Source organism: Acanthopagrus latus, chromosome 5, assembly GCF_904848185.1.
Source record: "Acanthopagrus latus isolate v.2019 chromosome 5, fAcaLat1.1, whole genome shotgun sequence".
Lineage (NCBI taxonomy): Eukaryota > Metazoa > Chordata > Actinopteri > Spariformes > Sparidae > Acanthopagrus > Acanthopagrus latus.
This window is the reverse complement of record NC_051043.1, coordinates 12,111,200-12,134,376: the sequence shown is the minus strand read 5'-3', so window position 1 is coordinate 12,134,376 and position 23,177 is coordinate 12,111,200. Positions and strand designations below refer to the sequence as shown.

The following is a 23,177-nucleotide window of genomic DNA, read 5'->3' as shown; positions in this document are numbered from 1 at the left end:
TGCTCATGCTCAGATAAACATGCTTTTTAGTGTATTTCTCACACTTTTACTACACACTGTGTTGCTTTGTAAAAGCAGTACAAAAGGCTACAAACAGTACAAAGATACCTTCCAGCTGTTACTATTACTGGAAGTTCGTGCAAACCACAGTGTTCTTGGGAAGTATTAAACAAATTGCCAGTTGTAAAACTCTGACCTGGAATAATACTGAGAAGAAAAGTCAAAATAATGGATGAACACCATTTCGTCCACACTTGTACAAAATGAATCTGATCATTACTATTATATTAGTATTATTCTGCATCAGCTCAGATTCAAGATTTCCTCCAAGACATTGCAAGGCCGACAAAATTAAATGTATTCAAATGAAATAAATCACATTAGAGGGTGATAGCAATGGCTTCTTTTTTAACAGACTTTCATAAAGAAAGAGCCAGAAACATGCGAAAGAACAAGAGAAAGAGGAATGAGTTGCAGGAAATGAAGCGCGGGACTCGGCTACAGTGAAGGATCGTTATCTTTCGGGGGAGAGGGGAGTGAGTCACTTGGAGAGAAATGAAGGGGAGAGAAGAGGATGAAGTCACAGCAAGAAAATGGGCGATGAAAGAGGAGACATTAGGATAGGCGATGAAAAGAGTGGGGAGAGGTGAGGGGAATGGGGAATGTAGGGGGGAGGAAGGAGTGAACATATAGATGAGGCTGAGGCTTGGACCGACGTGTCCGCTTATGATTCATGCTGATACAGAGCGTTTATTAAAAACTAGACCAATGAGGCCGGCCTCACCTTAATTTAAGCAGCTTCTGACCAACTGAAAAACAATTACTTGGACTGTGTTGCAGTAAAGAGATCTTGCGCTCCACAAAAGCTAGAAATACTGCTCCGAAGGTTTTAACATAGAAAAGAACAGCACATTGTGTGTGTGTGTGTGTGTGTGTGTGTGCGTGTGTGTGTGTGTGTGTGTGTGTGTGTGTGTGTGTGTTTGTGTGTATATATATATATATATATATATGAGGACTGAGTGTCTGAGTGTAGAGAGATTCTGAGAAAGACAGTAAGGATGGGAGGAAGTGAGAAACACAAAATGGGCCGCTAATAGTGAACAGTCGAGAGACAGAGAGCGAGAAATGACTGGGGGAGAGATGAGGCGAAAGACAGAGTGATGATAGAAAATAGAGAGGTGAGAAGGGGCGGCAGGGAATGAGATGGAGGTGTCAAGTTTGTGTGTGTGTGTGTGTGTGTGTGTGTGTGTGTGTGTGTGTGTGTGTGTGTGTGTGTGTGTGTGTGTGTGTTTGTGATTCGGTCCAAAACGGGTTGAGGCTGTCTATTTGTCCGGTTGTGATGTATGTCTTTACCATTGGTTGTAAATACAGTTTCTGATACTGCTCTTCTGTATGTGAATGTGTGTGTGCGTGCAGAGCCGGACTTTGTGGGCTCGGCCCTGGTGAGGGAGAGCGGCGGCAGTAAGGACGGAGACGACGACAAGATCTACTTCTTCTTCAGTGAGCGAGCGTTGGAGCTGGACTGTGACACTGAGCTCACTGTGGCCCGGGTGGCCCGCGTCTGCAAGGTAATAACTTGCGTCAATCATCGGAGCAGATTCAGTTAGCAACCTCTTAGTGTGACGAATGTGTGTAAATGAAAAAGAAAAAAAAGTGCACAGGGACTGGTGTGTAAGCTCCAACAGAAGTTTTAAGTCCGGAATCATAGTTTCATGCGAGCTCGGCTTGAAATCATCTGTGTTCTGTTTTTCTCCAGCTGTTTTGGCAGCTGTTTCTGAGCATTTAATAATGTGAGACAGCAGTTGCTAACCGTTTTGGGCTTGCAGACTTCAACAGGAGGTGCCAGTATAAGGAGGCAACCAGTAGAGCTGTTTTTCAGCTATAAAATGTATATAGAGTAAATAAATATACCTATAAAGCTGATAAATCACACTTGAATTAGCTACGGCACAGCTAACAGTCGGTTCCAACAGTGTTGGCTCTGCTTTTAGGTGGAGCACACAACTTTTTTAGATAGCAAACACATACTGCTGTTCACTTCAGCTTAGACAGAGTTTCTAATTTCTCTGTCTATGAATCTCCAGTCTTGTATCCGAACTTGAGGGCAGAGACTTGATGAGCATCCGTCGAACTGTGCGACGAATGTAGACTAAACTGCACTGTTCTGTCCACATACAGAACATGTGCTTATGCAACAAAAATGCATTGTGTGAAAACTAAGCAACAGAGCTTTAAAATACATTGTTTCAACTTATAATAATGCACAAAGAAAAAAGCCCTTCCTGTTCTAAGCTGTGATTTGACCACAGCAACAGGAGCACATGAATCCAGCTGAGCACCAGTTTACTAACAATGTATTATGTGAGGACAATCACACTGACATAGACTTATTTGGTAATTAATGTATTCATTTGCCTAATTAATGACCTCATTAGGATAACTGATTAGGTTTGATATACCACAGTGATTACGGCCAGACAGCAGAGGTGTTTCTCGTTGCGAGGCGAGGCGCTAAATGAGACTTTGCACTGCAGTTCTTCTGTTTTTGTGCGATTTCAGTGACCCTAACACAACTGAGGTTTTGTGTAACGTTTCAAATGCGACCAGAGCACATTTCAAACTACAAAACAGAGACAGATTGTTAACAGTCTGAGGAGATGTGTGTAATTAGGTGTACAATATATTATGCGCTGTTTTATGGGAAGTGCCCTTTAATGTCTGCACCGTGATGAACAATAAAGCTCTTTGAATGAAATTAGAAACAGATGCTCACACATGATGTGTACTGGAGCAGTGAATAATTTAGTGCTTTCTGCTGATACTACTGTTGCAGCGAAGGAACAATGTGTGCATCTCGCTGCTGTAATATGAGCATTTGCATTTTTTTAATTTCTTTTTTACAGCACCTGGAATCACGGTGGATAATAAGAATGAAATGATGCGTCTCTTTTGAGCCCATAGAATGCTCTATAAAGAGGCTGTTCATCAATCTATATAATGCAATGTTTGTTTTATGTTTGAAAAGTATTATTATTTAGCATTTCAATGGTGCCCTTGAACATATTGAGGGTCTAAATGCTACTGAAGAGGTCTTATCAATGAGACAACCGCTCAGCCAGACAGCTCACATGGAAAAAGTACATTGTAAGTACAGAGATTGTATTTGAATTCATTAGGATAATGAAATGCAACAAAAGCAATAGCTACAGCGTAATAAAGTCGGAAATTCCGCGACTTGGTTGAACAATAGAGCTTTTTCAAACGCTGTTGTTGCGTCTGTGGCCACACACCCAACACAGTGCACTGACCATGCCCCAGAGTACGCCTCTGCATCACTGCAGCATGAGGAGAACTTAAAGCACAACAGGCCAAGAGAAAAAAGGCTTCTGTAAAGTTGTTCTACTCATCACATTGTTGCAACACATGGCTCAGGCAGTGCCTTCTGCAGAGAGCCCTGTTTAAGATCTTTACTTGAACTCACAAAGAGGTCAGCGGCATTAAATCCCCAGGAAGAACATAAAGATCCCCTAAAAACATAATCACCGCACAATGCATTCATTATTTGTGTGGACATGGTCTTGTTTGATAACCTATTTAAAATGTCTTGTTATTTATTCAAATTTATTTAATCCTGATATCATTTACTCCTTCTTCCTCACTGAAAAATCTATGATATGCAAAAAAGCTTTTTTTTTTGTAAAAGTTCAGCTGTGTGATTTCACTGAAAAGTCCATTGTCAGCCTCGATAAAGGCTCTCAGTCATCAAGGTCACGGTGATTATAAATGCTGAATCGTGGCCAAATGGATTTGTTTGTCATTGTATTTGCGTGAGTATGTTTATGAGGCGTCACGTTTCGAGGTCACTTTTATGTAAGTTGGACTACAAATGGCTTCGTAAGTTGTGATGTTGCAAAAGCGCTACACAGTGAAGCTTAAACGGTTACTACACATTAAAGTGTGTTTACAAGTCAATGTATGCACCAGGTTTTGAAAAGGAAGAGGAATGCATGGAATAAATTGTCCATAAAGCGTCTTCTAATGTTACAGGACTTCAATGCTATGTCAGTTTTCAAACTGACGAAACTCATTCACTCAAGGAATTTTATCAGATCACATGCAGCTTCCTCTGGAGCCACAAAAGGCTTTATACACTGTATCACATACGCAGTTGTACTCCCCATGACCTGTAAACACACTTTAATGTGTCAGATTGGTGGAGTTACCCTTTACACATCAAAATATTTGATGTATAATCAACCCGTATCAGCCATTGATAAGACACGATGTGTCCTCTCTCAGGGGGATCTGGGTGGCACCAGGACCCTACAGAAGAAGTGGACCACCTTCCAGAAAGCCCGACTGGAGTGCTCCCTACCCGAGCGCCACGTCTCCTTCAACAACCTGAGGGCCGTCTACACGCTGCCGGGCCAGGACTGGCGGGGAACCACCTTCTATGGCATCTTCCACGCCCAGTGGTGAGTCACTGTGAGCATGTGTAAAGGAGAGTTTGACATAGCTCGATTTCACTCCATCCTCCGATAAATGTAAGTTAATTATGACATGTGCCATGTGCTGTCAGGGCAGGACACTACATCACTTGGGCAACATGTCAGATACGCAGATTTTTATTAAATCATGGGTCAGCCAGTCACGCTGATATGATGGCTCTAATTATGTACTTCATGTGATTAGGTATTTCCTGTGTAATTATGAGTTCAATAAAACTGACAGTGATGAGAGTTATTTTAAGTGGCTACAACTCAAGTGTGCTCAAATGTGTTTTATGGGTGATTTAATGTCACATGGACTCCAACTCGTTCCAGATGATACTTAAACCATTAGCTGAACATAATCAGACTGATTCCATTTGGTCCCCTGCTTCAAAGAAAAGTACACATGTTCATCTGCAGACTGAGCTTTTTACAAAGAGTCCTCTAAGAATACGCTACAGGTAACTTAGTGTAACAAATAGATAACCTGGTTAGTACATTTACAGAACAGGACAGAAATTTTAAATGAAGCTTAGTCAATATTCTCCTTGTTTCACTTTGTTGACATCTTATAGTCAGAGGGTTTCTACTGAGATTATTTTGGATATCCCCTCAAATCAATCAGAAAACAGGCCTTTTGTCAACAGCCAGGGAAAAAAAGAGGAATTGCCATGTTTTTCAGAATAAAATGTTCTATAAATCAGTCCATGAATGATACATGAACAAACCTCTCTGTGAAAACCTTCAGAATATAGATGGGAATGAAACTAGAAAGTTTGGTATACTACGGATTTGTGGCTTGGAGTCTGAGTAATCAACTCAATTTGAGAAAAACTGCGTTTCAAGATTTGAGTTCCATGGAACGTCCCCTGCTGATTACTTCCATTGAGATAATTATTTTTGGAAATAAAGAAATAAAGGAAATAAAAATTTTGTTTAAATATGAAAATGAGGCATTGCCTGATTAAAACTTAATTAATTTGCATAATTTTCCAGACTATTAATCTAAACCTTGGATTGAAGACAGGTTTTCATTATGTTTACATATTAGAGCCATAGTCAAGTATTTTTTGGGCCCTTTTTATGGCTTAATTGATAAGAAAGCTCAGAGATGACAGGAAATGGGATGCAAACATTTCCAGAACAGACATCTGAACTAAAACAAACATCTTCATGTATGTTTTAGGTCCTGTTATGGATGCAAAATAGCCCCAAATCTTAAAATTTACAACTGCATGAAAAGTGGTTTCACCTACAGCATCTCCCTTTAATTCAGTCTTTATCAGATGGCTTAAACACAGACTCAGTCTAGACCAATAATTTGGTTGAAACAAATCAATGATATTACTCATTACTTGTTAAAACTTCAGACTTGAGTGTCATGACCATTTATTTCTTCTTGGGAGCAGAGATTCATCATATCATTGGTTATTTTAGGGGTAAATAACATCTCTTGACCATTCGTGAGACTGATCAACAAAACAGGCTCAACGTTTTTTAAATCTTTCTAGCTTGATAAACGAAATGTGTGATGCAATAATCATTTCTTTGTTTCTCTTTTGTAGTAAATATGGAGAAAAGTTTTTCAAATGTGATAATTAAACTACAAGCGGGTATTTAAAAGGATGTCGACAATAGTAAGTTGGTTTTGATAAGTGCTTGTTGTTCGATTGGTGGGATAAAGAGCGACATGTGTTGGACCACCACATAGCCCGACTGTAATGTGTTAATGAGTTACTTATCAACAAAGACAGAGGAGTGAGGGCAGGAGGTTTTTCTTTGGGAGGAAAGTTGGAGCCTCTCTCCGACTGGGGTAATGCCCTTTGATGTGAGTCTTTTGTGTTCTTCAGTAAGATACCATATCGCAAAGTGAACCAGCTTTGAACTTCAAGCTTTGTTTCCTCATTCAGAGTTCCTTCTGCTGCTGGAAAAAGAAAGGCTTAATCCCTTTTCTCTGTGTGACTCGCCGGGGATTCCTTAAAGCCCCCTGGCTTTGATAGAGATAACATTAAGATAATTGGACATTATGTAAATGATGACTTGGAGTTCAAGGCATAATCTCAGTGAATAGGCTAGCTTTTTAACTTGCTAAGACATCAGCACTGTCCTTTGGTGTTGATGTTCACCCTATAAAAGCCGTGACACTGCTGCCCATTAACAATGCTGCACTGGACTGGAAGAGCACTCAGTTAATGGACAGAAGCTTTGCTGCCCAGTTTACTGCAGCAGTACGCACTCTTTTTGAAGCTATATTTAGAGCTGTGTATCTTCATAATTGTCAGAACAAATAACAGCATTTAGACCCAAAAGTCCCAAATAGTTCTCCGTGACCTTGAAAAGAGGAGGTTTGTTTCCCAAATGGATTTGTCATTTATGAATATTATGAGCAAATTTCGTCCCACTGTCCCTCGCAGAAGTGCAGGCTAACTTTGTGAGAGCCCCATATCTAAAATGGCTACCAGCAAACAACTTCAATGGAGGTTATTTCTTAAGCAGTTTCACCCACTGTGCCGCACTGCACATGATTTCTGTTTTTTTAACAACAAATTTAAGATGGTGGACAATTTTCAGCTACAAAAAGGTACATTTTTCAAAGAGTTAATAGAGCTTTCACAATAGGTGCTGATGAGAACTCAAAGCTGAGCTTGAAAAAGTAGGTTTTCACTGATCATAAAGGTCAAAAAGGTCAACAATTGTGGTTGATGGAAACCAAAACTTCACTCTCCATGGTCACAGAGTAACATAACAAAATGTTACAAAAAGTGTTTGTTGGAATAGAACATTAGCATACATGTGTACATGTACATTAGTACATATTAAACCTGAATTTGTATTTGATTAGTTCTGTTTTGATTTGATTAGTTGATCTGAATCTGTTGATTCTCCCTCCTCTCATCCTTTAAAGCCGCCAACCGTTGGCCATCTGAAACATTTGGAGAGACTCAGACGAGTTCGGGAACAAATCTGTTTGGTGTGTTCAGCTGCAGTAGAAGCTTTTGGAACTGCGTGGACAGCGTCTGCTTCAATTCAACTTGCAAAGTCTGAGAACGTTGGTTGTTGGCCGTCTGAGCCATTGGATACTCTGATTGGTTGTGTGCTAGCTGTATGACCATTCCGATTGGCGGTGTGCTAGCGAATCAGCACGGTGTGTGAGAGGGGCGGAATTCTGCGTGTGCTGTTTTTCTATGCACTCCATTCCGTCATTTCCTGTTTTCATGTTTTGGATTACTGGCACGAGACTAGCGCCACCCGATGTTAAGGAGACTTATTGCATCTCACACAAGTGCAGAACATACATGCTACTGTGTAATTGGCAACCATCGTGGCGGTATGTTTCAATGCAACTCTTCTGCCGATCGGGTCAGACGAGAGGCAACGGAGTGGTCGGATAAAGGCAGGTGGCCATTGGTTTGAGTCTGGGCTGTGTGTGGGGGCCTTTACTATCATCTGATCGGGAATCAGGAGTTTTTCATTTTTTCGGGTGATAAAGTGCGGTTTATTTATGACTATATGTCTTCATATCAATATGTCAGTGACTCAGTTGGAGAGCTAAATTAAAAAAAAGTTGTTTTCATTCCACTGACTTAGCGTGAAAATGAAATATATTTGTGAGATGAGAAGTACAAGTATGAAATAATGTGTCTGGGTCATGCATCAATACGTAATTTCAGACCCACTTGGGGTTTAAAATTGGGTTGGAAGATCAAACAACACCCCCAACCTTATCATTATATGAAATGCATTTCCTTAGTCGCAGCACCGTCTGATTGATTTCAGTGTGGCCTGTCAAGGCAGTGTATTACATGTACATCAATTTGTGCATCAGTTTGCTTCGCCACAGAAAGACTGGAGATGTATCAAATGTGTAATCATTTTAATTCACTTAGTGACGAACAGTTTGAGCTGTAGAGTTAGTAATTACCAATACTGAACCGTGATTGTGACTGAATTATTTAAAAGCTCTTTCACTGTCTGTCTTTTGTAAACATGTTAATTTTAAGATCATATTCCAAATTGAACATGGAACAGAAATCTATATTTTGCCGTATTTCCCCATTTTCCATTCTGTTAGCTGTACGTCACATTCCTGGATGTTAGTTTGACTGCATTCAGAAGCTTCTCACTACTGAAAAGTCACATTTCGACAAGATGATCACAGACCACACATCACTAATTGTCACAATGTTTCAGGGGTGACGTGGATGTCTCGGCAGTGTGCCAGTACCCAATCAGTGAAGTGAAGAAAGTGTTTGAAGGATCCTACAAAGAGTACAGGGAGGCATCCCAAAGGTGGGGACGCTACACCGGCGCCGTCCCTGTCCCACGGCCTGGATCGGTAAGAAACTTGTTTCAACCCCTGTACTGACATATACAGTTTTATCTATGATGTTTCATAAAAGCAAATCTTTCCAGGCAACTTCAGGAAGACAGAAATTAGTATTTTTTCAAAATGTTGGTGACTTCGTGCACCTGTTTTTTTGTCAACTTCTGCATCACAAAAGGAAAGATGAGTGGGCAGAGGAGGGGTAATGAGAGAGCAAGGGAGGGAAGTAGAAATGGGTGGCCTGGGGTACTGTAGGGGGGGAAAGTGCAAAAGCTGGCATGATACAAAACGCTAAGAACATAATGATCCAGGACGAAAGGAAAGGAAGCACAGGAAGGGGTGTGATGGCAGGCGGAGGTGAGAGTCAGAGTGAAAGAAACATGGATAATAGGAGAGAAGGGAATGGAAAGAGGGAGGGTGGGCAGTCATCTCCAAGCCAACCAGCCATGCCAACCTGTGCCAGCTGCAGCTAAGAAGTTTCCTCCTCTTCCTCCTTCTCCCTCTTGGCCCTCTCACTCTTCCCTTCATCCTTTCCTCCGTTCCTTTCCGTCCTTCGTTTCCCTCCCCTGTCTCTCCACCCTCTGTCTGTGCTGCAGTGTATAACTAACTCTGACAGGGAGAACGGCTACAACAGCTCTCTGCAGCTGCCTGACGCCACGCTAAACTTTGCCAAGAAGCACCCGCTGATGGACGACAAAGCTCTTGCTCGCCCCCTGCTGCTCACCAAGGGTGTCAACTTCACGAGACTGGCGGTTGATCGGGTGAACGCCCTGGACCAGCGTTCGTACAACATGCTCTTCATCGGCACAGGTACAAACAAAAAATGGTTATTACTAAAAGAAATACCTGCAAAAATCTGAAAAGTACGTTTACAGTTAGATGCACCGAAATGGCAGCAGTCAATAAGGAAGGATTGAGTACTGAATCAGGAGCTACTTGATAATGAGTTCATCTGAATGAATAACTGTGATTCAAAGACTACATAGTAGATAATGATGAGTCACTAGAGAATCGACATACTGACTACTTTCTTTATGTGTTGTTGAGTTTAGACAACTCATTAATTACTGATTAGTAAGTAATCATTAGCTACTCATTGTGCAACAACAACCTAGGTGAACAATGATGCTTGTAGCTACTAAGCATTATGTGTCACTTTAATTGTAGGTGCATGACAAGAGTAACCAATGATTAAGTAATGAGTCATTAATAAGTTGACTTCGTTAATATTCAGAATTATGTATCAATTTACTTTCATTACCTAATTATTCATTTATATAGTGTATCCCATCATGTTCTGTAGTAACATAAAGCTTATCACAGCTATTCAGGAATTACTGATCAATAATTCATTAACTACCAAGTTGTTCCTGACTCTTTCTTCACTCATTTCCTAATAACTGCTCACATTTTTGTGTCCTTAACTGTAACGTTTTACCAGAATAATACTTTCCAGGTGCAACCTGATTTAAGCTTTAAACCAGTTATCATCCATTGTACATAATCATATTAATTCAGCCTTTACAAATCTTGCATGTTTTTTCAATAATCGCAGCTCAAGCGTAATGCTCTTTTCAGACCTTCTCATGTTTTTTGTATGTATGTGCGCTGCATCAAGCCTGCCAAGTGACACTATTTACAATGCACATATTGTGACTATTGCCGGTGCTTCTAACTGAAATTCACATTGCTTACAAACAGTTTAGCTGATATTTCCTTGCTTTCGTCTCTTATGCTTCAACTGACAGTATGACTGCTTTCAGTGTTTACATTTCAACTTTTGTGTACATACCAACTCGTATGTATGTTCAAAGTTAGCTAGCACACTTAATTAATTTTTTGTGAAAGTAATGATTTAGCATTTTCTGGTAGGTTATTGGGTCACATTGACACCACACTAATCAGCTTTAAAAGTGACAATGGCCTTTCATCATTACCTTTATGACACAATGCAGATAAGTAAATTATCCCTTACAAGCTAAGCTATTGGTTATTTAACAGGTTCGGATTGCATTATACAGTATACAGTGCTTGTTATTCTGCCCACCTTCTGTATTACAGTGTTCTCAATACAGCAGTGAAAACACATCCTAGGTTACAGTCTTTCTTCATATCCCCCCTGCTCCCCCACTGTGGGAGAGTGTGTGCTGGTGTCTGTTTGTGTGTTGAGCGAAGTATTTGTTGAAGAAGAGATGAGAGCTTGCAGGCCGTGGCAGCAGTCAGGGACAGGTACTGGCATTAGGTATGGTGGCACAAAACAACATGCCATCTAACCAGACTTCAGCTGGGTTTCAATTATGCACTTGATTTGCATGATGAGATCCATCTTCATGCATCAAAGGAAATGCTTACGTATGCGCGACTTAATTAATATCTCCAGTCAGTAGCTATCGGGCCCGTATGCAGGTGTCCCACTCTGGCACAAATCTGAAGTCAGCCGGCCTTCCCGGAGCCTTAATCTTGAATAACACAGATCTGACAGTGGATTCCAGGGAATGTGAATTTGAATGCAGCCCATCTCATGAATGAAGAGGGACTCGTCTACTTACCATTCAGATCACTGCAGCGGCAGAGTGACTATGGCAGCTGACAGTGTGACAACAGCGAACCCAGGGCTTCTCTGCTGGCAAGCAGGGGGAGGCCAGCCCGGACACACACATGGACACACCGACACACACGTGCTCACACACATGAGTAACACTCACAAACTGATATATGCAGACACACAGAGCGATACGCACGCTTGCACTCGCCGAGCCAAGTGCAGTCATCCCCGCTTGTCGTGCTTCACAGCACAAACTCAACAGGGCCCTTGGCAGACGTGCGCTCATGGTGCCAATTGGGCTGCGGGCTTGATTAGCTGCAGCATAGCGACAGCTGATGTGAAAAGAGAGAGAGGGGGCGCTTGTCGAGACTGTTTTTCAGAAGAAGAAAAAAAGCGGGCTACAGGATTGAGGGATTAGCTGACACCGGTCCCTGACGCCGCGAGAAGCAAGTGTGATGATATGCCTACTGCTTGCTGTGCGTGTGTGTGTGTGTGTGTGCATGCATGTGTGTGTGTCTGTGAGAAAGAGAGAGTGTGAGTGTGTGTGTGTGTGTGTGTGTGTGTACAACATGTATTTCGATCTCTCAAGTCTCCAGTTAGCCACCGGGTTAGCTTTTCATAATATCCGTGACAGTCTCTTAATCAAGAGGACCACACAAGAAAGCTCGTGTCAGCACGCAACACTATTCCATCCGCACGCACACACACACATCAAGGTCACCCCACCAGCTGTGCCCGAAACACCTTTCATCACAGGGGATCTAAACTTGTTCACAATGCCCTACATGAAAGGAGCAGAGGATCTCCTCTTCCTCCTCCTCCAGCATCAGCTCCCCACACACCGCTCGAAAACCTCTTCAAATGTCTCTGATAATATTACCATTACCCGAGGTCTTTAAAGGCCAGGAACAGCATCTGGACTCTTTTAAATTCACCTTCAGATAGTTACTCGCTGTGCTGGACCCGACTCAGCAGTGCAGCTGTACATTCTGGCAGCAGGAGAGGTTGTTTTCTGTTTCATTTTTCTGTCTCTCTGAGTTGCAGAGTAGCGTGAAATTTTGGTGCAGCTGGCGTTAAAGTTTCACAAATTGAAGTTGATGAAAAGTTGCAGACAACCTGATGACTCTGTAGATACAGTATGTGAATGTGCTGTGTCATTTATCATCTCGCTCTTGCTGTGGAGAGCACATCCTTCTCGACTTTCCTCGACCTCTTTCACAGTCTGCATTTTCAGATTTAACAGGAAAAGAACAGGTGTAATTAATAACAATAATTAAGGCTGCATTCTGCTCCAGTTCCAGGGACATTGATATTTGCAGGCCGGTTCTCCCCAAATATCATTGAGGTTATTAGTTTCACCTGTGCTTTTTCTGCCATGAGAAGTCTGAATTAAGCATTCAGTCCCAACACCATAGACGCAGGACGAAAACAGACCAACTGACAACAAGTAAGAGAAAAACTGGTTTGAATAGTCTGGGGACTAACTATCAAATGAAACACAGACGAGCAGGGAAAACTGTAGGGAAAAGTCAGAGGGAGAAAGTGAAAGCAACACAAGAACCACAAAATAAAACGGGAAATAACTCATCCAAAAACTCAAACCATGGCACACAGTCGGCACGTTTTTTTGTGAACAGCTGCTAAAGAGTGCGTTCGCTCGCCTACATGAGGATTTTCAGCTTGCGTTTCAATATTTAAATCGACTGTCTCGGCATCAAAGGAGATTGTTTGTGTATTATGATCTCTCACCATTAATATTTTAATGAACGTCTATGCAGTCACAGGTGTGAGTCTGTGAATGTTTGAGCATGTCATTAATATTAAAGTAAAATACTGCGCCGTCACAGGTGTTTGTTTGCACATCATTAAATTTTGAATTGACTGATATGCAGTCACAGGTGCATGGGTAAATGTGTGATGTCACATCTTTATTATTCAAATTACCTGGTGTGCAGTCACAGGTGTGTGTGTGTGTAAATATTTAAACTTCATATCAGTGCTATTGAACTGAGCTGGTCTGCTGCCAGAGTGTGTGTGAAGCTATCTGACATGTTTTCCATGCATGTAGGGGACAAAGAAAGTCTATAACACTGAGATGAACTTTAAGTTTGACTAGAAGTGAGCTGAGCTGAATCTTCTTTCCTCTGTTGTGCTCTACAGCGGAGGGCTGGCTGCAGAGGGTAGTGATTCTGGGCTCAGAGGCCCACGTGATAGAGGAGATCCAGCTGTTTGAGACAGGCCAGCCAGTGGACAGCCTGACCATCTCCCACTCCAAGGTAAGGAAAGGGGAATAGGATGCCTCTCAGTTATTTCAAAGAATTGGCTTTCTGAGGGGAATTGTATTCTCAGTCTGTGAAAACAGTTTCATGATGTCTTCTGCGGCTCAGGAGGAGCTAGAGTCTGGAAGTCTGAGAAAGTATCTTTTGAGGGTGTCACAGAGGTTAGCTTGACTTTTTTTTTTTTTTTTTCGGGGAGATCAGACATTTTGAATGGAAAGTCCGCATTACAAATTGGAAGCATGGAGTTTAAAAAAAAGTGCATATTTGCCACACAGGGACTCTAATGAAAAGATGCATCCAGTATATTTGGAGCTAGACAAAAACAAAAGTAACAAAACATGACGATGTGAGCGTTGACCATGAACTACAAAGTTCCTCATTAAAGAGCAAAATGAAAAAGAGATCTTGAGAGATTCAAATGCACAGCTGGCCAACATCTCAGTCAGTTTCAGAAACTGTCAGATGCACCCCTGCCAATTATAATCGGTACTGTTCTCATTTAAGACACATGATTTCCATCAGTTCCAAATGGAGACTAAAATTCTCAAGACAGATAGGACTGACTCTAAATGTAATACATTAATGAAGGCATTTCAGTTCATTAATCTCTGTCTGGATACTAGACTGAGAACACGTCAACAGACCAGACTCGATACTACAAATTGAGGCAGAAGGGATTTTAATAAGGAGAAAGTAGCTCCTCTTCTTTTTATTTGATCATTTGAATTTAAGCTTCCGGCTGCTCCCGCAGTGTCGTAGAGTCTAACCATGTGCATACTGTCCTCATGGACTGCTAGCTCTATTGTTTTCTGTCTTTAAGAAATCTTAATGGTCTCTCAGGGGAAAAGCTGTTCAAACTTTCTTTGTTTTCTTGGTGATCTCCTGCCTGGCCAGCACATCTACTGACGCTCTGTACTACATCTGATCACATTCCTCGAAAATTGTAGTTCTGGTTCCATTAGCTTGCTTTGCTGTTGCATCACTTGTTCATTGGTATTCAGAGACTGCAGCAGGACTTTGTCTGTTGCTGACACTTACAATCATAGATCCATTGACAGCAGACAGACAGTCAGCACGGTGCCATCGGCCCGGTGCCACTCAGCAGATGTTTTTATCAACTCTGCCCTTTTTCAGATCAAGTGTCGCCTCATGAATCCAAAAGCGTCCTCACAATAACAGTAATTACAATCCTTCACCGCAGCAGGGAATTGAACCTCTGCCCCTGTTGTTTTCTCAATCTCCTGCCCTGTCAGCTGAGCCTGTGTGTTGACTCCAGCCGTGTCCCCATGGCTCTACAACGGCATGTCCCCCAATCAATGCGGTTCTGACGGGGCGTTCCGAGCCCTAAAACCCACTGCTTATCTCATTAATGCCGGCTTAGCTGCGACCAGACATTTTATAACAGCTTTTGCGAAAAGAGCGCAACCCAGATTGGATTGGACGAGGGTCGGGGGGGTGAATGTTATTGTAATTGAGAGTGATTATCCCATTATCTCCTCTAACTCCTAACTGAGTCACTCTCCCTGTCTCCCTCTGTTTATCTTCCCTCTTGTTTTTCATCTCTCTCTGGTTTCCATCTCTGGGTGACGGCTGGACCTGTTCTTTGTCTTCCTCTTTCTCTCTCTTCCTCCCCTCTCTTTGTTTCTTTGCAGAAGTACGTCTACATAGGCTCTCGCTCGGAGGTTCTCCAGCTGCCCTTGGCCAACTGCAGCCGCTATCAGTCTCTGCAAGACTGTCTGCTTGCCCGGGACCCCTACTGCGCCTGGGACAGCGAGGGCCGGGCTTGTGTCCGCATCGACCTCCACCGGGGGTGAGAGGAGTACCCATGTGCACCCATGCATTCATACTAGATACTACATAGACAGTGATATCACATCTTTAAGACTTGGTATTGATATTTCAAAAGAAGCTACAGATTGTATGTCTTGGAAAAGTCTCTTAGACACCATTAAGATATTATGCACCCTTTAAACTCTGTATTGACACCCATACTAATCAAAGTCCTTTGGCTGGATATAAGTGGCTCCTCAGGAGTGAAGTGCAGGTTTTAAAGACTTTCACTCTGCAGCTGTTGCGTAACATCCTCCTGCTTTGCATGCTGTGATTTCACTGGTTATCCTTGTGAAACAAGTCAGAGGACACATTCTGCATATCAGAACTGAACTTTTATCACATTTATGTTATAATAAAAGATCTGCCTTTTATTATACTAAACTAAAGTTGTCTATTTAAGGATAGGCTTATTTGTAGCTTAACTTAATTATTAAATTCATTTCAAAGATGCACAATGTAAATGTTGGGGAAGACATTTTAATCCAAAGAGAAAGATCTTCATTGATTGATTTGTGTATTCCTGTCCAAACTACATAAACAAATGTTTTAATGACCTTAAAGGACAACTCAGTTTAACTCTGTTTTATTTTTAAGCTAGAAAGGTGGCAGGGTCCGCCAAATATAAACAAACAGGGTTCCAGGGACCTTATTTTACTGAGAACAGCTTGTTTATTCAGTTATAAAAAAAAATAAATAAATAAAAAAAAAAAAAAAAAACAATAATTGTGGTATTACCTCATTTATATTTTAAATATTGAAATTCAGAATTTGAATTTCTTCTCCAAAATTACATAGTGCCTTTTTGATATGATCTCTATAGCTGCTGGTTATTTTGAGTACCATTACTATTACACAACAGATTGCACACAGACATTGGATTCATTGTTGTTTGTGGTACTGTGTGTCCCTCAGTTCTAGCGAGAGGCCATTATTAATGTTCCGCTCTGCTTTCTGCCCTTTCCCCTGCAGGTCCACCTCCTCCCTGTCACAGGACCTCATGCTGGAAAGGTTCAGCCGGGGAAAAGCCAAGTTCGACAAGCCCGTTTCCATCCCCAGCCCTGGTGAGTATATGCAAAGAACTCAGTAGTGACCCCTTGTGGGGACTGAGTGTAACCACAGGAGTAAGTCCAAGAGAATGGACTTGGAGCTGGACTGAGTGAATACATTTGCACTGAACTGAATAAATTGAGTTAAGTGGAGCGCTGGCTGCTGTAGAAAATGAATTGGAATGATTATGGATGATACTATAACCCTCCTCTTCCTCTGCAGAGCACTCCCGTCTGAGGAACATAACAGTAGTGGTGGGCTCTGACATGGTGCTGCCTTGCCAGCTCGTCTCCAACCTGGCCCAACCCTGCTGGGTTCTCAACGACCGCGAGCTCCAGCTGGGTGACCCTGAAGCAGGAGGGCCTCGCTTCGACCGGACCCTCAAGGCCCTCGTCGTCCCTGAAGCAGGCCAGATGCAGGCTGGACGCTACATCTGCTACTCCGAGGAGCAGGGGGTCAAGTTTCAGACAGAGCGCTACCAGGTGGCTGTAGTAGCCAGTGCTCCGGTATTCATGGAGGCCCGGGCTCCAGACAGCAGCATGGGGCTCTTCTGGGTGCTGGTCATCACCCTTGGAGCGGCGTGCCTGCTGCTCCTTGTGGCAGCTCTATACCTTCGCAGGAGGCTCAAGCTGGCGCTGGGCAAAGGAGCCGATATGAAGCCTCTTGAGAGCACTCTGGTGTACCCCATAACCCTGCCCAAGGAGCCGCCCACATTTGTGCCCAGCAAGATGCCCACAGATGAGGACCGCTTCTGGGAGACAGGCGCCAACTACTACTACTCAGACGGCTCGCTGAAGATCGTTCCCGGTCACGCCCTGGGGCCCAGCAGTGTCAGCAGCACGGCGTCGCCCAGTGCCATTCCCGGCCAGCCCATCCACTCCCCCAGTCGTCTCAGCCTCACCAACATCCGAGGCTCCGGTAGCAATGGCTACATCCGCCTCAACCTGAGCACAGCAGGGGAGGAGAGGGCTAGCGGGGCTGGCGCTGGGGGCGGTGGGCTCGGGGGCCTGGGCATGGGCGGGAACGACTACTCCAGCCCCTTCAAGGAAGAGCTGAGACGCACCCTGCAGCAGAGGAGCGTGCTGCCTGATGCCAACCCAGAGGAGTCGTCCGTCTAGGCATGTCCTCCTCCGTCTCCATTCCCTGAGTTGGAAAAACAAAACAACCAACCTACCTCCCTCCTTTTGAGGATGCCTGCTCTCTCTCTTTCTGTGACATGCCGTCACTTCCCCATGCTCTCTCTCTCACTCTCTCTCGCTCTGCCAATGCCTGTTTGGCTCACTGTAGACATTAATAGCACACAGCATGTCAAATATACACACTCATACAACATGTTCGCCAACATGCACTTCTATTATTATTGTGTTGTGGGCAACATGCAGTCATGATTGTGGCTTCTTCTTTCTCCACTGTGCAATTGCCACTTGTGTAAATTGTGTATTTAAAAAGGCTGAACGCAGAGGAGAAACCACCTCAAGCATGGAAGTGAAACAAATGGCGTTACATGTTTTCTGAAGGGCACATTTCTTTTACGTTGAGTGGACCAAGCGAGGCTTTTAGGCCCTCGCGCTGAAGCCAGCTGACGAACGGCAAACGCAACTGACTGGAAATACAAACTCTCTGTCCTTGTGTTCCTTTGAGACTTTTTTCAGCTTACTGCACTTAAAAACTGGAAGCGCGTCTTCCCTTTTTGTATTCGTGAGCCAAGAGTGTGAGAGCAGTATAAAAAGACTAATTAATCTCGAAGCAAGACGACAATCACATCCCCGTAGCAGGAGCTGTACGTGGGACCGAGAGGAGTGGAGAGAGAGTGAGAGACAAAGAGAGAGGAAATTAAATGGAAAATGAAGTGAATTGGAGTGAAAGACACAAGGGGGGTTTTTTGAATGAAGGACAATCTCTCAAGACTTTCTCTGCTCAATTGGTATTTTTTTCCCCCCCATGTTGTATTTACCCCGGAGAAAGTCCTTGATCCCTCCCACTTTAATTTGTTGTGATGGTTGGTTTGAATTAAGACATTTTCTTGTTGTTCTTTTTCTATGTCTTATGGACTACAGCAGTGTTCAAGCAGTTATCAAGTGACTAACGGCTCTTCTCTGTGAATGAAAATGTGAGGGCAAGTGCTTACATTCCTCTCTCAGCCCTGCACGGTGACCTTCAAACGCACCTTCGAGTCCAATATACTACAAGTGCACTCCAAATGACATTTATTAGAGTCGGAGTGTGTAACAGATGCGTGTTTTGTTTAAGCTCTTTTGGATGTTTGTTCTTCTCTCTAGAAAGAGAAGGCTATTTGCATTCAGCTCTTAGCGGCGAAACAATAACTGCACATTTAATTCCAAATTGAAGCTGACGTGAAGACATTAGGCACAGAGAATGTAGTTGAACCCTAACTGTTGCGACCGCTGTGGATGTCTCAATAAGTGCTTTATATCTTATGTGTTTGGTGAGGGTGGTAACTTGCACTGCCAAGAAGGAAACTACCCCTCCCACACACACACTTACACGCTCACAGTCCTCCTGAATGCCAACCATCCTGGACTGCAGTGTGTTTCTAACGCATCCTAAAAGCCCCGTGGAACCCCTCATTCTTACCGACGCCCAGAGACTGACCCAGGGCTACTGTGGACTTATACAGAGGAAGAGCACTGTAAAACACACCATCAGTAAAAGAAGACACACACACACACACACACACAGTGTTGACGGATGAATGGACCGACAGACAGACTGAATGCTGCCGTGCTGACAAACTGCTGGCTCCAGGCGGGAAGCAGCCATGAACCAGAGAAAGGTATTGTTCCACTTAATTAAAATCAAGCAAACAGATTTAAGCAAAGTCCTAACCTCTAACGATTTCCAATTTGCTTTTTGGCTGCTCAGTGTAGTGTTAAGAATTATTCCGTTTATTTATCTGGCTTATCTGGACATCTCTAAAGCTCAACTTATCACTCAAAGGAATAATACAGCATTTTGGGGTAATTTGATTATTTGCTTTCTTGCTGAGAATTAGACAAGATCGATATAGCCTTCATATCTGTCTGTTAAAAACAACGCTGTAGCTATGGGACACTTCGCTAAACTAGCATAAAAACAGTAAGCGCGGGAAAAACAAAGGTAAAAAATAAATAAATAAATAACTCACATCATGTTGGTTTAATCAGAGCCACAAGTTGTGAATCTTGCAAAGTCACTGTTCCCCGGCAGGAATTCTCTGGCATATATGCCCCACATCCATCTGCATAAATCCCAGGGGGGACAGGGAGGACATGACCCCCACATCATGGACAGAATATTATTTATCCCCTCAAATAAGCCTGTATCATACCACACATTACATAAAACACATTTCTTATAATCAGCTGTCTTCATTTCTGCTACACTGAGTTACAGGTTGCTCTTATGTCAGCTAGCAGTTAGCTGATGTTTGCTGGCTATCCACAGCCAATGTTTGCAGCTGTTTGAATTTGATTCGATGAGAAGAGCTGGCAGTACAGTGTAGGTTTCTGTAGCTGGCAGCGGAAGAGTTTGTTAGCGAAGCTACAGCCTGACTTTTGATGTCCCCGCAGGAACTCCTCTGGAGAATGTAGCCTAGTTGTCCCCCCAGAAGTTGATAGCAGATTTCGCTTCTGCAGAGTTCAAAATGAAATTTGCCCTTTAATACTTTTGTTTGTATATGGATAAAACAAAGCACATGATAGACAGGCAGACTTTTTTACCTGTGGACAGAAGCAGGCTAGATTTCCACCTCTGTTGTTGTGTTTATGCAAAGCTCAGCTAACCAACTCCTGACTCTTAACTCCAGAGTTCACATAAAGACATGTTCGTCATACATGAATTGCTACTAATCTGTAACACTATATTGACAAAAGGCTTAAAAAATTAGACGCTAATGTAGCCTGGTTGATTAAGCTGAATGCTGCATCCTAAAGTCGACATTAGCATTTAGCTCAAGCACCTCTGTGCCTGAGTGCATCCTCACAGAGCCAAGAGAGTGGATGTAAAAACTTAGTCTTATTACATCATTATGTTCGACACCATTTAATCAGTCTACTTCTCATCAAAAGCTGTCCTTGTGCACACTTTTATTAAAGTGGGGGGAGGGACAGGTGCATACAAAGTTTCATGGCAAAAGATAAGAAAAGGATCTGCACTGCCTGAAGCCTGAGACTAGAACATTTTATTAAAGAAAAAGTGTTTCAATCTGACAACAATCAAAATAAGTTGACCTAAGGTCAGACTGAAACTTCGGTTCAATCACAATGATTCAGACAGCATATGGGACTTTTTTCTACCAATCCTCTACTCAAAACTGACAGATATAACTACATAATAGTTTTGCAGTTGCTGCAAAGTCTTATATACCCTTATTAATTACTTAATCTATTTCTCTAGTCGCACAGAATAATTAAGCAGAGTTTATTGAAGTGCCAGACAAAAATATCTAAATCGCCAACAGGCCGATCTGCCAAAAATGTGATGTGTTCCATGGTCATGTAATGATGTCCTAAAAAAAGATGTAACCTACTTTCTGATCTTCTTTAAGGGAAACTTTGAAATACAGCGAGCACTGCATATGTTTGCTGTTACTAACTTTTGTTTTATTTTGTCCTCTTTCTGTGCTTTGTCCACCAGGGCTGGCTTTTGTTTTTTGGGACGTGTCTGTCGGGACCAGAGGAGCACAGCAAGAAGGAAGGGGAGGACAACCTTGTTTTTCCCCCACTGTGTACAGAGTGCCGAGAGAGATGTAGAATATCAAAACAATCCCAAGGTTGAAGAGGTACTCAGCCATCAGCATCCTAGTGTTGCATGATCCTCTGCAAGTGGACTGTCCATCTTTGATATGATCATCCTTGTACAAGTGCATCATTTTGATCGGTCACTTTTGGACTTTTACAGACACTGATAATGTGGAACACTAATGCTCTCTTCTGAAAAAAAATAAAACAAAAATATGTCTGATTTTATGGTTCAAGGGTTGTACAGGAATTCATGGCTGCGTTTCCACATGTTTACTTTTTCTGTGCCTCTTCACCTTTTGGATAAGCCAAAGTAGACTGCAGTTGCTTTTGTTCTTGTTAAATTGCTTAAATTAATTTTGTTTGATTTCAGATCGATATTTAAGTCTCAGCAGTCCGTCCACTTAACTACACTGAGCTGATGCCTGCAAGCTTTCTGCATATTTTATCTGCGGCTAAATTTTCCCTGAAGCAAAACATGAAAATGGCTTGCGGCTGATGGACTTCCTGTTTGCTTCCTGTTTCTATGTCAGTAGTGATCTGCTGGGCTGATTTCTTTATCCCCTTGCCTTCATGAAAGGATGAATAATGTACCAAAACTTTACATATACATAATTTAATGTTTTAGCCCCTTAAAACCAAATAAGCATCTGTGATTCAAAGCAGATCAGAAATGGAATGTGTCCACTTGATATTATTAGATCCCCTGAAGCAGTCGGCTAAAAATTTTAGCTCTTTACACTGGTACTTGGTTATGTCTTAACATATTTCCCTTTTACAATTGGGCTTTTGTTTTAACTAAACATGTTGCAAATAAAAAAAAAAAGGAAAACAGATCCACACCTTGAAAAAAATGCATGTGTAATATACTTTATGTGCATTTTTTTTTTCAGTTTGTCTGCATTTGTTTGCTAATAATATTTTCTCACACACAAGGCTTTAAGTTCTGCTGTTTGTTTTCTTTCCGCATTATTTGGATTATTCGATCATCACTAGGATTTTATTTTTGCCCATTTTTGCTCGTCTGTTATTGATCTTTTGTTTGTTTTTAAAATATGTTAAGTAACTTATTTCACTTGTACAAACATGTTGATATTTATTATCATTGTACATATGTCCTTATTTTTTATATGTGTATATATACACAAATAAAAATAGAGATATACTTGAGGTGTGTGTGTGTTCGTTTGTCCACCGGTATTACACATCGAGGGCTGGTGTTATTATTTTGAAGTAATACACAGCCCGTAGAAACTGTTGTGGTATGTTTTCTGTAACTCTGGAGGTGCTATGTGACCCTGATGATGTCATAGTGGTGTTATCAGGATAGCAATGAGATACAGGGTTGTATTATAAGAAATACAGCAAAAGTGTTTAGGACCTAAAGTCAGGATAGCTCTGCTTCTTCTGCTTCAGTTTTTATATTGTCACCATATGTTATGGAAGTGCAACAATGAATCACCAAAGAGTTCCTTCCTCAGAAAGTGACACATAGGTAATTATTAAACAGTGTTTCTAGATTAAAGTGATTTAAATCAGGTGTGTATATGCACGTGCCACAGAGCCAGCAGTTTAACTTCCCAGCTGTATGCAGGCTCATCCCCTACCCAAGTGAGGCCGATGATGACAGTTGGGTGATCTGCAAACTTCAGGACTTTAACAGATGGATCTCCTGAGGTGCAGACATTAGTGAAGAGTAGAGCAGTCGGGAGACCACAAGGCCCTTGGGGACACCAGGGCCGATTGTGCCTGTGCTAGATGAGATCCTCGTGATTGTTCTGACGGGTACAAAATGGGCAAAATTAGATGGATGAACTAAGATCAACAAATTCAACAAAATCCCTATGTCTTATATAAAAAAAAAAAAAAAATTCTGATAAAATCCACTTTTCCAAACTCAACCTTTAGACAAGTGGTGTC

At 42.2% G+C, this 23,177-nt stretch overlaps 1 protein-coding gene across 1 annotated transcript in view; it reads left to right on the top strand.

Annotated features, from left to right (window-relative positions):
• Positions 1-22,083, top strand: part of sema4c (sema domain, immunoglobulin domain (Ig), transmembrane domain (TM) and short cytoplasmic domain, (semaphorin) 4C) — a 99,076-nt gene extending 76,993 nt beyond the window's left edge. Inside the window, exons 9-17 of the mRNA XM_037099124.1 lie at positions 1,417-1,568; positions 4,300-4,475; positions 8,682-8,826; positions 9,411-9,624; positions 13,520-13,635; positions 15,291-15,448; positions 16,441-16,532; positions 16,741-19,312; positions 21,154-22,083. Coding sequence (XP_036955019.1) covers positions 1,417-1,568; positions 4,300-4,475; positions 8,682-8,826; positions 9,411-9,624; positions 13,520-13,635; positions 15,291-15,448; positions 16,441-16,532; positions 16,741-17,636 — 1,949 coding nt within the window. The 3' untranslated portion in view covers positions 17,637-19,312; positions 21,154-22,083. The remainder of the gene's footprint in view (positions 1-1,416; positions 1,569-4,299; positions 4,476-8,681; positions 8,827-9,410; positions 9,625-13,519; positions 13,636-15,290; positions 15,449-16,440; positions 16,533-16,740; positions 19,313-21,153) is intronic.
• Positions 22,084-23,177: the final 1,094 nt, after the last annotated feature.